Source organism: Magnolia sinica, chromosome 2, assembly GCF_029962835.1.
Source record: "Magnolia sinica isolate HGM2019 chromosome 2, MsV1, whole genome shotgun sequence".
Lineage (NCBI taxonomy): Eukaryota > Viridiplantae > Streptophyta > Magnoliopsida > Magnoliales > Magnoliaceae > Magnolia > Magnolia sinica.
In genome coordinates, this window is record NC_080574.1 from 137,240,459 (window position 1) to 137,254,905 (window position 14,447).

Genomic DNA, 14,447 nt, shown 5'->3' on the forward strand with positions numbered 1-14,447 from the left:
AAGGGTATGCCATGGAACCAGGCTCATGCGCATGGGGAAAGTTGCGCCACACTTTGATGCAGGCCATCTCACTCATCATGAGGGGCTCACATTTGATGTCCCATCCATCATGTGGGTCCCACCTTTGTTATGGACCATCTATCATGTGGGGCCCACTTGACGTTGATAGTCCATCATGTAGACCCACCTTTCATGTCCACCATCCATTGTGTAGGTCCCACCTTTGTGTGGATGGTCTATCATGTGGGGCCTAACCTTCAACATGGGTCATTCATCATGTGGACATACCTTTAATGTCAACCTTCCATCATATGATCCTACATTCAATGTCCATCATCCATTATATGGGTCCTACCTTTGATGTGGACCATCCAGCAGGTGAGGCCTGCCTGATGTGGATCTTCTGTCATATGGAGCCACACTTCGATGCAGGTCGTTCATCATGTGGGGTTTACCTTTAATATAATTGTGCATTATGAAGGCCCGACTTTTATATGAACCATCCGTCATGTCGGCCCACCTTCGATGCGAGTCGTTCATCACATGGGCCTACATTGAAGAAAAGGTAAAGAGAAGAGAAGAGGCTGAGGGTAAGAAATGAATTACTTCAAAATTTTAAAAATAAACTAGTTTAAAAATTAGTCCAAAATTCCTATCACTTAAGGTAAATAAATTCCCTTTCAAAAAATAATCCCATTTCAATTTATAAAATTAGGGCTTATTAACTACTTTTTAAACAAGCAAACATTCTAATTAAACTTTAAAAGTTTATTTTTATTTTTAGAAAAATGCTAATAAACTCTTATTTTTACATAAGCCAAACGCTCCTAATATCACTCACTCGAGGGGAACTTCAGCCCGACGCAAGAGATGAAACTCCGGTAATGTCAGTCGAACCCGAGTGGCAGCCCCACATCCAGCAAGCCCATTGGAGGAGTATTATTTTCACGTGCTCCTGAGGGCCGTCTCTGTTTTCTTTTATTTTCTATTTTTAAAAAGTATTAATTATTCGACTCTCTGTCTTGCTTCATTTGTATCAGTGTCTTGTTTGGCCTTTTGCATTGGCTTTTTTCGCGTGTTGGGCTGTATGTAACTTGTGTGTGTGTTGGGGATTTGGAGGGATGGGAGGAGAATCAAAGGGGTTGGAGGAGAATGACCAAACAGGGGATAAAAGCCAAGAGCAGCAACAGCACAACCACATGGAATTTGTGGGGGATTGGATGAAAATGTCTGTAAAAGATTACAAGAATCATTCCCGAATCTATAGGATTTTACAATATCAGAGAGATTGGAGTATGTTTTCATGGAAAAGTCTGTTTTTTTAGTTTTCATTTTTTGGAGTGAGTGGGTGGGTGGGAGTTGGTGGAGTTAAATTGAAGTGTGATGAAAAGAAGTGATTTTTCTTTTCTTGGTGGAGATTTTATTGGTTTTACGGGTTTTGTTTTTGGGAGGATTTTGAGGGTGTTTGGATGATAAAAGTTGGATTTTTGCGATTTTCTGGGGTGGGATTTCAAGTTTCTGGTTTCTGGGTTTTGTTATTGGGAGGATTTTGAATGGAAAAAAGGTGGGAGTTTTGATTGCTTGGAAAATTGAATTTGGCATTTTGGGTTTTGTTTTTGGGAGCATTTTGACTCTCTGAGGGTGCTTGTATGATAAAGGTGGGATTTTTGTCATTTTGTGGGTTTTGATTTCAAGTTTCTGGCATCTGGGTTTTGTACTCAAGAGGATTTTGAATGGAAAAAAGGTGGGAAATTTGAATCTCTGTTGCTTGGCGGATTGAATTTGGCATTTGGATTTTTATGGTGAAATGGGGGTCTAATGGGGGTGGAATTTCAGTTTCTTTGGCATCTGGGTTTTTGCTGTGAGTGGTTTTTGATTGAATTTTTTGAAAGAAGAAGCTAAAAAGTAATCTCTTTTGTTTTAGTTCTCATGAAAATGGTGGTTTTGGGGTGAGAATTTCCGGTGGAGGTTTTCTTGTTGTGTTGCAATTGTTTCTCATCTGGGTTTTTACTTTTGTTCCAATAAGTTTTATTTATTTATTTATTTTAAGTGTTTATGTTGGTTTTGGGTATGGAATTTCATGTGGAAAATGCTGGCTTTTGGGCTGTGGTTTTGGTATATTGTCTGTGACAGTGAGAAGAGGGTGCATGCGTTTTTGGAGTAGAAGAGAGGATGGAAAGGAGAGATTTCCTGTTTTGGGAAGTGAGTTTGCTGGTTTTGGTATGGATGGAGAGCTCCAATGCAAGCCTTTCTCCTTCTGGAATAAACTACGAAGGTCAGTTGGTTCTTTTGTTTTGTTTTCCATCCCTTTGTGAGTTATCTGTTTGCTTATTGAAGGAAATGTGATTTTTGTAACTCTAGAAGAATCACATGGTTATGCAGATACTCTCTAATTTTTTTTTTTTTGGGGTGTTCTTGATTTGATGGAAATTCAATGTTTTTCTTTTCTAGCTGTTGTTTTTGATGATCTTCGAGAACTAATGAACCATTTGCTGCTTTTTCTTCGATGATGAACTGTCGTCTTGATGCCTGTAAGTTCTGTAAATAGGAAGTGACTACAGGTAAGTCACTTACAGATGGTTTTGGGGGGAGGAAATTCACCAGTAAGTTCCTTATAGGGAAAACTGCCGGGAAACTTCATGGGGCTGGGGTGAGAAGTTACTTCCCTGCAAGTGACTTACAGCTGAAAGTCACTTACAACTTAAAAGCTTACGGGCATCCAAACAATCCCTTATATTTTATCTCGTTTTGGACAGTTCGACAATCATCATCACCGTCTTAGGGCTTGTATGGACCATCGAAATGAACATTTGACACTTAAAACAGCATTTTGAGCCAAACCCCAGTCTACATTGTGTTTTTGGATGTACTTTTGAAAACCCCATCTCATCTCCCACATGAAAAAATGGGCGTTAATGCCAACTTGATGAAAACCAATTGATTGGTTTTTGTCGAGTTGACTGAAAAAGCAGGTTAGGAAACCCTTTTGCAGAAGTGCATCCAAACGGGTCCTTAGTCTTTCTCCCCATAATGTGCTGTTCATTTCTAAATGTTAGATTGGCATAGAAGATCGGTCTTCTGGTACTCTCTTAGAGTGATATGCTCTTCCTTCTGTCCCTCTTGTACCATGGGCGCAAAAGTCATTAAAGGGCAGGTTATTGCAGATCATCTCACCTCGCTTCTGCTGCCCTTGTAAGCACTGGTAAGAACTGACTTCCCAGATGAAGATGTCCTTTTCGCTACGGAAGATGAGCATGAGGAATTGAGCATGTACTTGGATGGTGCTTTTAACAATAAAGGGAGTGGGTTTCGTCGGACGTAGTCCACTATCAGACCCTTTGACGTGACGGATTGAGTGGGCTGCCCTAAGTTCTATGATCAGCTACCCACCTGCAATTGACCTTCCTCTTTTACCCCTTTCTCTTGGAATTGGTGATAGTGGAGGCTCGCATGCTAACATCGACCCACACCTAAGGTCGACCCCATGGATCAAAATATTACATGTACACCCCAAAGCACGAGCTGCCATATTAGGCTGTGGAGCAGAAATTTCCAAGCAAATTACTCTTATTTGGATAGGAAGAACCCAAAATGTGAAAAATAAAATCCTGTGGAAAAACGTTGAATAGAAACCACAACCTAACTTTTGTTTTGCAATTAAATTTTCTATGGAAATCGATATGCTTTTCCTTTGCCATTGCTTGGGTAGGTTTTTAGTGCAGAAAAACCAAAAAGAGCCATTAGTAGTTGGTTGGTGTCCAATAAAAAGAGGAAATGCCCATCAATTAGGTTTTTTGAGAGACATCAATTCACTCATTTTGTTAGGAAAGTGTAATAACGACAATCGGTTTCCACTTGTACTCTTTAAAAAATAATAATATAAACAGTGGAAAACGCCATAACTGTTGAAACTGATTTCATTTCCAACCATTTTCCAGCTTCCCAAACAGCCCCCCAAGCATGAAACACCCACAGATATGAAATGTCATGCTTGAGTAGTTGAGTGGTCAAAATAGCAGCAAACCTTCTGATACATTATTACCAACACAGATTCACATGCCAACATGGTCAGACCCCACATGACACCGTTGCACAACCATTGCTGACCACTCACAAAGGGGATTTTGTGGACAGTTGTTGCCTGGAGCATGCTGTCCGGGCAAGCCCGTGCAATGCAAACCATCTGAAACTCTGAATGAATTCTAGATTTAGATCTTGTGTTGGTTTGATGATTAGTTTTAATGAGGAATGCTAATTGTACACACCAAGTACAGGCTATCCATATGTGCCAATGCTGAAGACAATTGTGACATCCAGTCCATTCATCAGGTGGGCCTGGCAGTGAGTACTTGATGACCTTAAAATCAGGCCTGTCCTCTCATCATTCGAGCCCCACATACATGTTGAATGTGGACTATTGGCTAACCTTTCCAGCGTGTAATTTCTCATACTTGTAGGACACTTGATGAATGGATTGACCCGGTTTTCTGCACAACCCACATTCTTTATGGACCCACCTGGATATCCCACAGGTGTTTGGTGTGCGTTGATGATGACATTCCTAAATTGCTATTCACCTCTAACTCCTTTCTGGTTTTCTGCACAACGCCTAATGCAGTTGTAGCTTTGATGGCTATAAAAAGTAATCTGCATGACCCATACAATGTGTTGGAGAACTGGGATATTAACTCGGTGGATCCTTGTGGATGGAGGATGGTCACCTGCTCTGCTGATGGCTCTGTCTCTGCCTTGTAAGATACTGATACATCCTCCTCTCGTACTAGCCTTTTTAAATCTGATATATGGAGGGGGGAAAATGTCATCATCCAACTTTTTCTGCTTTGAATTTTACTAATTTTCTTGATTTCTTTTGCAGAGGGCTGCCTAGCCAGAGCTTGTCTGGAACCTTATCTCCAGGGATTGGGAACCTCAGTAATCTACAATCTGTGTAAGTGGAAACAGCCCCTCTATCCTCATTTTCTTTTCAGTAGCGGAACCGGAACCCCGTCAGTTTCAAGGGCCTGTTTGGGTGTTCCTCAGAATGAGAATGGAATGGACTCTGGTTTGGGCCAACACACATTTTGCTAAAGCGAAATGCTCCTTCTTCTCAACATGAGAATGCAATGATGAGTGGTCGGACTCGTCATCGTCCTATTCTCATTTGGGCTGCGGTGGGTTCGTGCTCTCTCTGCATTTAGCCAACATACCAAACACGCCCTAATCTTTGCTATTCAAATTCAAGGCCTTTTTTAATCAACCAACTTCAAGGCTTATAAATTTTAGATTTACAAGTTAGAAGCCAAATAACCAGATTTAGCAATGTATGCCAATCAGAAAACCTTCTCTCATTTTCTTATGACGAATGGAAATTTATAACTGCAATATCAATCACGAATGTGGAATCTAGAATGATAAACAAGTAGACTTATGGAGAAGATGGTATGCATTTTTTTTACCTATAGGTTGCTGCAGAATAATGACATTTTGGGTCCTATTCCTGCTGATATTGGAATGCTGGAGAAGCTTCAAACGCTTGATCTCTCAAACAATCGGTTCAGTGGCGGAATACCCAGTTCATTGGGCAACCTGAAGAACCTGAACTATCTGTAAGATCGGATGACTTCAAAATGTTTTGAATTCCATAGACAAAGTCTGACAGGAATTGAATTTGCTACAAAAATGTTGCTCTTCAATGATGCATTTGTATGCACAAGTGAATTGAATTGCAAGTGTACTGTTCAATTGGGAGGAAATGATCTAATTGTATGGACGATTTCTCAAGTTCATAATGAGGAAGTAGCCTTCAAATTGCAAATAGGGTGTATTTGGACAAATGGAATTGAGGCAGAAATGGAAAATGTTTTCCACTGACAAGACAGTTGGGCTGTATGGATGTGGATTCCACATAATAATCATTACTCTTATCCATGGTCAGAATTCTCTCACACGGGAAACAAGGTGACTCTTGTCTAATGAATTTGAAGATTCCACTTGCTATACAAAATGACACCCCATTTGTGGAATCCTATTTTCTACGGTGACCATGGAAATTATCATTGGGTAATCATTACATTTTCCATGGAATCCAAACGGAATCCATACACCTAAACATGCCCCTTACATTCCTTTCAAGTGCAAATTGAAAGTAATCTGATTACAAGTTGGAGCCTGGCCTCTCAATATAACCATCAGGGAATGGAATTGCAGTTTGGTCATTTCCACTCACATGGACTAGTTATTGCAGTTTATTTCAGTTGTGAATCCACTAATGGAAATCCAGTCGCTGTTTAAAGGAGCAATTTCTTTATTTTTTCTTTGGTGTGTTTGGTTGCACCGAATATCACTAAACTAAACTCATGATATTCTGCAGCAAATTTGACTGATTGCAGTTTAGTGCAACCAAATGCACCCATAGAGACTCTCTATTGGTTTGGTGTTTTTTTTTTTTTTTTTTTGGTTACTTTCGCTGAGTATTAAAACTAACTGGCAGTGTTCTTTTTGCTTTTTCTTCTGAGCAAGTCAGGCGACTGAATAACAACAGCCTTTCTGGACCCTTGCCTGAATCTCTGTCTGACATCAAAGGTCTCACTCTCCTGTATGTCTCCATATCTTTAACCCATTCTTTTATGAAGAATTTTAGAGTCAACATGCATAAAGATGTGCATGTTGCTGTAATGCATCTAGTCTATTCAACAGGGTCCATGGTCCAGTGATCCATACTGCTGATATGATGGGCCCCATCATAAATTGGAGTTGCTCCAGAGACATTGCGGAGTGAAAGATCAAAACTCTTCAATCAGTGGCCTATAAATAGAAAGTTAATCAAAGTCTTCGGCCATAACGGCCTGTTTGGCTGACATTCAAAAACCATTTTTTCCTGCTTTTTGCCTGACAGGCGCTGTTTAGTTGTCAGTGCCAGTCAGGAAACTCAACCTATGGTCCATATTTCTCCAACTGCATGGCCCACATGAAACGGATACGATTGATTATAAAGACTTGGGTAGTTTCATGACATGGTGCAACTAACGGGCAGTCTAGATCCCGAGCACGTGTGCGGACTGGCAGTCAAATACCCCCTCCCAAAATCATTTCCAGGGAAAATGATAGGAGCATCCTGCTTTTCAGGCCCTATTTTTCAGCGAAAGTGGAATCTAACAGTATGCCGTCTTTAATGAGAAGTCCCTATCACCCAAACAGTCCTAAAGATTGGATGGATAGGATCTTCCAGTCTGCAAGATTTTTGGGGCATCTCCTGCAACAGGATCCATCATTTCAACAATCTAAGACCAACAAACCATGGGCCCCGGTTTGTAAGGACTGGACTCATCCGATGCTATGCATGTTCTGATGTGCATCAGATCCTGATAATCCCTCCTTTTATTTTTCATCTTTTATCTAGGAAGATCCATGAATTTGATTGTTTCATCCAATTATCTAATAAACTTACGGTTTTTTTTTTTTTTTTAAATTTAACTGTTTACAGAGATCTTTCTTACAACAATCTGAGCGGTTCCTTGCCAAAAATTTCAGCTAGAACTTTCAAGTATCTTCTTCGTCTTCATCTTTGTTGTTTCTCCCTTTCAATGTTTGCAGGCGTTCTTTATACTGCTTGATTATTCAAGTTTCCTATTTTTTTTACAGCATTATTGGGAATCCTCTGATTTGTGGGCCAAGTCCGGAAAACTACTGTTCTGCCATGTCTTCGGAACAACTTTCGTACCCACCAGATGCTTTTAAAGGTGATTTTAAAATCTTTGAGGAATACTGTTATGACTCGCACGAGACTCGTGGAGTTTCCTGAAATGCACCCCAAAACATCTATGAATCTACATGCCACACCTTTTATTGCGACTGTGATTGTTAATTTTGTGTTCATCTCATGGATGGGCCATTGTCCAAAAAGCATGTGATTGGACTTGTCTCTCCTTAAATTCCCCGAAATCGGAAAGTAACAGCAACCGTGTGGTTTGAAATGTCAAATCAGTTAATTTCTTTAACTGTTCTTTTGCCTATAGCCAACCCACGTGGTGGTCCACCATATAAATGGTCCTGATCATTGTACATGTTTGAGACTTGTACTATGGGAAGGCAGTAATTCTCTTACTTTGACTTGTCTGTTCCATTGTTATTTCTAAGCATTTCCATCTTCGGTTTTGCAGCTCAGTCACAATCTGGAGGAATGAAAAGCCGCAGGGTAGCTATCGCATTTGGTGCAAGCCTCAGTTCTGCTTTTGTAGCGATTGTTGCTGTTGGGTTGCTTCTTTGGCGGCGGCACATACACAATCAACAGATTTTCTTCGATGTCAATGGTTGGTATTTGTATATCAAAGGAATTATAGACCTTGATCCAAGTATAGGCACAGGATACTCAGGTTCCAGTTTCTACAAACAGGGTCCATGGTTTGAGCGATCCAGCCCATTGATCTGATGTGACCCTCCTCTTTGTAAGGATCATGCCCCAAAAATCTCCTGGACTGGGAAATCCAACGCACCAACCTTAGGATTTTTCAATTGAACTTGAATGTGGACTGTTGTTGTTTTTCTTTTCTGGTCACACATTGAAAGGAGGATTGTCCCATCAAGGAGATTTTTAAGTCACTGGCTATGCATGGTGTGGTGGGGCCGAACATACCAATGGTTGAGATCACTCAACAATAAGCCACTTGTTAACTGAAATCCGTTGGAACATATCCTTGGGTAGAGGTGGCGACTGATTGGGTCGGCCTACTGGTCAAGTGGCCTAGCCTGCTTATGAGGCAGTTTGGGTCAAGTTAAATGGGTAGCTGATTGGGATCGGGTCAAGAAAAAATGTGGTCCATTTAGGTAATGGGTTGAGCTCATGTTAACCCTACCCATCTCAACGCACCCATATAGCTTATCAATGGGTTGAGCCAGACGATGCGACCCCAAGCCGACCCAAAATCTGAAACAGAGTAATAGACATCAAGTATAGATGCATGTATATGATGATACATGTATTGTGTACGTATGGAATAATTGAGCAGGGCTGGGAAAATATCTTTGGCCCCACGTTCTGTTCTTAAACCCAAGTGTGGTTTTGCTGGGTTGAGTTGTTGGGGTAATGGGACATCTTGGGTTCTGGCTGGAATTCTTGGCCTGTTTAGTAAATGGGTTAGTCTCATGCTGACTTTGACCTGACCCACTGCCACCACCATACTTGCGCTGAGGACCCTGCAATTCCTCCTTTATATACTCTACTTCATTTTACAATCGTTTGCCATTTTGTGCATTGAGCTTTGGTATTTATCTGAAGTTCCACTTTATGTATGACTGAGTTAAAATTTTTCCAAGCCCACAGAACTCTACAATTTATGTGGTGTCAGTCAATCCGAACCATGCACTGGATGGGACCGACCATGTAGATTCCCTTGCTCTGCACGTGAATGTTAAACGCTGATTGAGTATTGGCATTTCTTTTGTGAACAATCCATTGTTGGCATACATGTGTGGTCCCGCTGATGAGTTGACTGACTGGCCAGATTTTTTGGGGTGGGTGCATGGTTGGGCTACCTTATGGTCAGCTCAAATATGCATGCACGGGCCAAGTTGGCACATGTTCCCATGTCGTAGAAGTCTTTTCTCTTATGACACGTTGCATTTTCTGACTTAGCATGTTCTTGACAGATCAATATGATCCGGAGGTATGTTTGGGTCATCTGAAGAGGTTTTCATTAAAGGAACTTCGTGCCGCCACCGATCATTTCAATCCGAAAAATATATTGGGGACGGGAGGATTTGGGATAGTGTACAAGGGCTGCTTGCAAGATGGTACACTAGTGGCTGTTAAAAGGCTGAAAGATTATAACGCAGTAAGTGGCGAAGTTCAATTCCAGACGGAAGTCGAGCTGATTAGCCTGGCTGTTCATCGGAATCTCCTCCGGCTTTCCGGGTTCTGCATGACGGAGAGTGAGCGGCTCCTCGTGTACCCTTACATGCCAAATGGAAGTGTTGCTTCTCAGTTACGAGGTGAGCCAGATTGGTACCTTCCTATTTTGACATGACTTTGAAAAGAGGGGTACCAACATATAGAGCCTAAAAGATTAGGGCGTGTTTGGATGCTCAACTGAATTGAATTGCAATACTTAAGGGTGTGTTTGGTGGCACAAAATTTTCTGACATATTATGAAAATTTGCACCAAATTAGATATTAATAATGAAATTTCATGATATTTGGTAAAACCAAACGCACCCAATTGTTTAGTGATTGTCCAAAATGGAGTTGGGACCGTTTAAATTCATGATGACGACCAACCCCTAATTGCATGTGCACGCATTTCAAGTTAGATTTGGAACAAGCAATTTCCAATATGAACTAAATCCGACTAGCCTCACTTCTGCCATTTCCCTTTTTATTGGATTGACTTGAGATTATTGGAATTCAATCGAGCATCCTAATGCAGCCTAACTCCGAAATATGATATTTCACTACACTTTTGTCAAATGCTTGAAAATAGTGTACAATGCGCACCATGCCGATGCTGTTTTGTAAGCTATTTCACCAGTGTGCGACATTAGTTATTGGACGCCTGTTGTGGATAATTACTCTGAAGGGCTGGGAGACCGTCTTAAACCATTTCTTAAGTGGTCGTTACTCATCTGTTATACATGTGGCATACATACATACCAATCCATACTGTCCAAATCAAGGGCCCCAAAATGGCCGAAGCCTTGCTAAAAAATCAAACTGACCAGATAATCGTAGTTATCTAATATGAGTGGTTGAATATAAATGCTTGACTATTTTCATTTTGACTGTCCATTTGATGGTCACCAATCTGATGGTTAGGACCGTCTAAATGACTACCGTTTTTTGGTAAAAGCTGCTATCATTGGGGCCTGCAGTTGATGGTCTGGATTGATGCAGATATGTGGCATGTGTGGTGGAGGGTCTCTGCCATTTAGAAAAGGAGCCATGATTTGGTGAGGGGACCCTCACATGAGGGGCAGAAAACATGTCAAAGATCCAGGCGTACAGCCTTTACGGGGTGCGTAACGGGGCGTTACGGGTCATTTTTTCCCCGTAATGGCCGTTACAACCCCGTAACGTGTAATAGGGCGCTGGCTCACTTCGCGAAGCTCCACTTGCTGCTCCAGCACGCCGTCACTGTTGACCAGGACGGAACAACCTGTCATGCTTCGGCCCCCCTTTTAGGGGGGCCTATGTTTGCGTCTAGCTCCCCTATTAGTAAGGGGAGCAAAGCTCATTTTCTTTCCAGGGTAAAGCGGCGCATAAAAAAGGGCTGGCCCATCAAAAGTCTTGTTCCTTAGTGAACGAAGTTCAGAATCAACAAGGGTTTGTGGAACGAACGTGTAATGGTTGCCACTGTTACCTTTACGTAACAGCCTTTACGGCCCTGCAGTGGCCGTTATGACACACCATGCTGGATACAAACCAGTTTCAGCTTCGTGCAGGAACTATATGCCGAAAACAACCCAATATGAGATGATATAACCTGGTTTTGGTGGTGACTGATATGGTAACACGAACCGATTTTCAATCCTTGTTTAAAAAATACAATTATTAATTCTGGTTTCTTTGAGCAGATCATGTTCATGGCAAGCCGGCCTTAGACTGGCCGAAACGGAAGAGAATAGCACTGGGAACAGCCCGTGGGCTATTGTATTTGCACGAGCAGTGCGACCCAAAAATAATCCATCGCGATGTAAAGGCTGCCAACATTCTTCTTGACGAGGACTACGAGGCAGTCGTTGGAGATTTCGGATTGGCGAAGCTGTTGGATCACCAAGATTCCCACGTGACCACAGCCGTGCGTGGGACCGTTGGGCATATCGCTCCGGAGTATTTACAGACTGGCCAGTCGTCGGAGAAAACCGACGTCTTTGGCTTTGGTATTTTACTCCTTGAGCTGATTACAGGTCAGAAGGCATTTGATTTTGGACGGGCGGCTAACCAGAAAGGTGCAATGCTCGATGCGGTAAGTTTTTTATTTTTGGATTTCTTTTGAGCAGCTGGACATATTTCAAGTGGGCCACTATAGTTTGCTTCAATCACATTCGTTTATCCAGTGGGTCCCACAAGGCAAAAAGCTGTCTGTATGTGTTTAAATACCCAGTAGACCAGTTCTAGAATCCGTTCATTTTCTCCCTTCAGATCTTCAGTGTGCTGCTTTTCGAATGAGTGATACAATGCTGCCGATGGGTTCCAGACATCTCTACTGTCTGCAATATGGACAGTTGAATTTTTGTTAAACCACATCAATGTAACATGCTCTATAAATCAGGGGGCCTGGACTTTGATAGCCGTCCGATCACTCAAAACAGCAAGAAAGTCGACATACAATAGGCAAAGCTTGCAAGTTGTTTAATAACCGTGTTTCTGTTCATAGCATATCCTTGTGGTGACCCACTAGATCAACGGTGCATATTGCGGCTAGGTCTGTATGGAAGTTCTACAACATGGGTGTCATAATAGCATTCTGCTTTACACCTTTTGAGCACAACGGCAATGGTCTGCTCATAAGTAGGCCCCACCCTGGATGAGAGATGGACCAAAATATTCTCTCTGAACAATCCAGCCGTTCTTTTGGTGCACTTCTTTCTGTTACACATGGGTCATTTGGTGAATGTTATTTTCAACTGTCATCTGCAGACCCACAAATAGACGGCTACGATTGTTCACTGCGTGTGTGTGTGTGGTAGTGGTGTTCACTGGATGAATGTCTTAGATCACTAAAAGGTGGGGTCCCACCCGTAGGGAATGGTCTGTATTAGAATGCCACCACTACAAGCCTCCAGCATTGATTGATTTTCATCGTGTGTGTGTGTGTGTGTGTCACTGGATGAATGTGAACACTAAAATGTGGGCCCCACCTGTACAGGATTCTGGTCTGTACTGGATTGTGCATGGTGGGTTTCACTGGATGAATGTTTTAGATTGCTAATAGGTGGGCCCCACCTGCAGCATTGATTGATTTTCATACTGAAGAAATTTCATCATGAAGTGTTTCTGACTGCTCTCCTCAACAGGTGAAAAAGCTCCATCAGGAGAACAAGCTGAATGTATTGGTGGACAAAGATCTAAAGAACGATTTCGACCAGATCGAATTGGAGGAGATGGTCCAGGTCGCGTTGCTATGCACGTGTTTCCACCCTTGCCACCGCCCAAAGATGTCTGAGGTGGTAAGAATGCTGGAAGGCGACGGCCTCGCTGAGAGATGGGAGGCCTCACAGAAGATTGAGACACCCAGGTTCCGGTCATCAGAGAAGCTGCCTCAGAAGTACATGGACTTCGTCGACGAATCTTCGCTTGTAGTCGAACCAATGGAGCTTTCCGGCCCGAGATGACATGAACGTGCATGCTGTGGGCACGCCCATCAGGTACGTGTTGCTATGTGGGGCCCCATATGGACGCTTGGTCAGGTGATTGTAATCATCCGTCGATCTGGTGGCAGTTGAATGTGAACCATTTGTACGGTGGAAGGTACATCATCCATGAGCTATGTGGATCGACAGTCGTTGTAATCCGATCACGGCATCATAAATGAAGCTGGTCAGTGGTTCACATTCTATTGAAAATGAATGTTCTGTACTGGGATATTGGATCGTCGTGATTTTTTTGCTCATGTTCCCATCCAAATGGGCTGAGTGGGCGGGCCATTTGGATCGTAATCGTTCGTGCATGGACCACCTGACATAACCCGCTTCATAATTTACTGTAAGTTGGGAGAGATTGGAAATGGAAAATATATGATTTTTAATGGAAATTTTGTGTTCATAGCAGTTTCATGCATGTAGTAATATGGGGGAAATTGGGTTAGGGTGATGGAGATTTTGGTGAATTTTTTACAGTTAAGTCTGGTAATCTGAGCTGTTTATGAGGTGGGTCCTGCTGTGTGGATGGTCTGTCCGCTCATCAGGTGGGCCAGCGTTTGTAAATGAATGGATTGCCGAGTCGAACCTCACAATGCGTTTTCAGCAGCTTCAAATGATGGCCTGCCTGATGGGTGGAATGCATCTGAGACCATATGGACCGTTTAAATTGTGGGGCACACGATTTGATGGTGCATGGTTCAGAAATCATAGGATTTGAGAAATCATCACCATCGAATTGGTGGTTAAAGGTAAAATACTGATCATACGGTTACGATCCATCCACAATTGGGTCAGAGATTTGGATGTACGGTCTGGATTGCCATGCAACTAAAGGCAATGAAATGGTGGTCCACTACGATATGATGGGAGTCTGGCCTGGTATGTAATTTGTCAAAATCACAGAGTAAATAAATAGGAATTTTGCTGATCGTTTTTAACCATCCACTTGAAGGCCACAGAATGAACGGTCAAATGATATCTGATTGTGACAATTTTTTCTTATCATGCACCGTCTACGGTGGTGTCCAAGATGGACGTTCCGGATCCTCTTAGACTAAAATGAACAGCCTTGTGGACGGTAGACTCGGACTGGT

At 42.2% G+C, this 14,447-nt stretch overlaps 1 protein-coding gene across 2 annotated transcripts; it reads left to right on the plus strand.

The window, feature by feature from the left end:
- The first annotated feature begins 853 nt into the window (after positions 1-853).
- Positions 854-13,761, plus strand: LOC131237852 (protein NSP-INTERACTING KINASE 3-like). 2 transcript variants are annotated; one of them, XM_058235870.1, is made up of 13 exons: positions 856-998; positions 1,120-1,228; positions 2,134-2,275; positions 4,619-4,751; positions 4,877-4,948; positions 5,463-5,606; positions 6,524-6,595; positions 7,484-7,543; positions 7,642-7,739; positions 8,160-8,309; positions 9,646-9,987; positions 11,566-11,957; positions 13,009-13,761. In XM_058235870.1, the coding sequence occupies exons 3-13, from the start codon at positions 2,173-2,175 to the stop codon at positions 13,324-13,326; spliced, it is 1,884 nt and encodes a 627-aa protein (XP_058091853.1). In that variant the 5' UTR covers positions 856-998; positions 1,120-1,228; positions 2,134-2,172; the 3' UTR covers positions 13,327-13,761. The 2 variants fall into 2 exon arrangements, with proteins under 2 accessions (XP_058091852.1, XP_058091853.1); XM_058235869.1 differs by having other exon boundaries at positions 854-1,293.
- The last annotated feature ends 686 nt before the right edge of the window (positions 13,762-14,447 follow it).

What these genes read in the sequence shown, in the direction of transcription:
- LOC131237852 (XM_058235869.1), top strand. Translation starts at nt 2,173, where the DNA reads ATGGAAAGGAGAGATTTCCTGTTTTGGGAAGTGAGTTTGCTGGTTTTG. An exon ending in CCCACCAGATGCTTTTAAAG is followed by an intron (nt 7,740 to 8,159) that starts GTGATTTTAAAA and finishes TCGGTTTTGCAG; the next exon opens with CTCAGTCACAATCTGGAGGA. An exon ending in TGTTGCTTCTCAGTTACGAG is followed by an intron (nt 9,988 to 11,565) that starts GTGAGCCAGATT and finishes TTCTTTGAGCAG; the next exon opens with ATCATGTTCATGGCAAGCCG.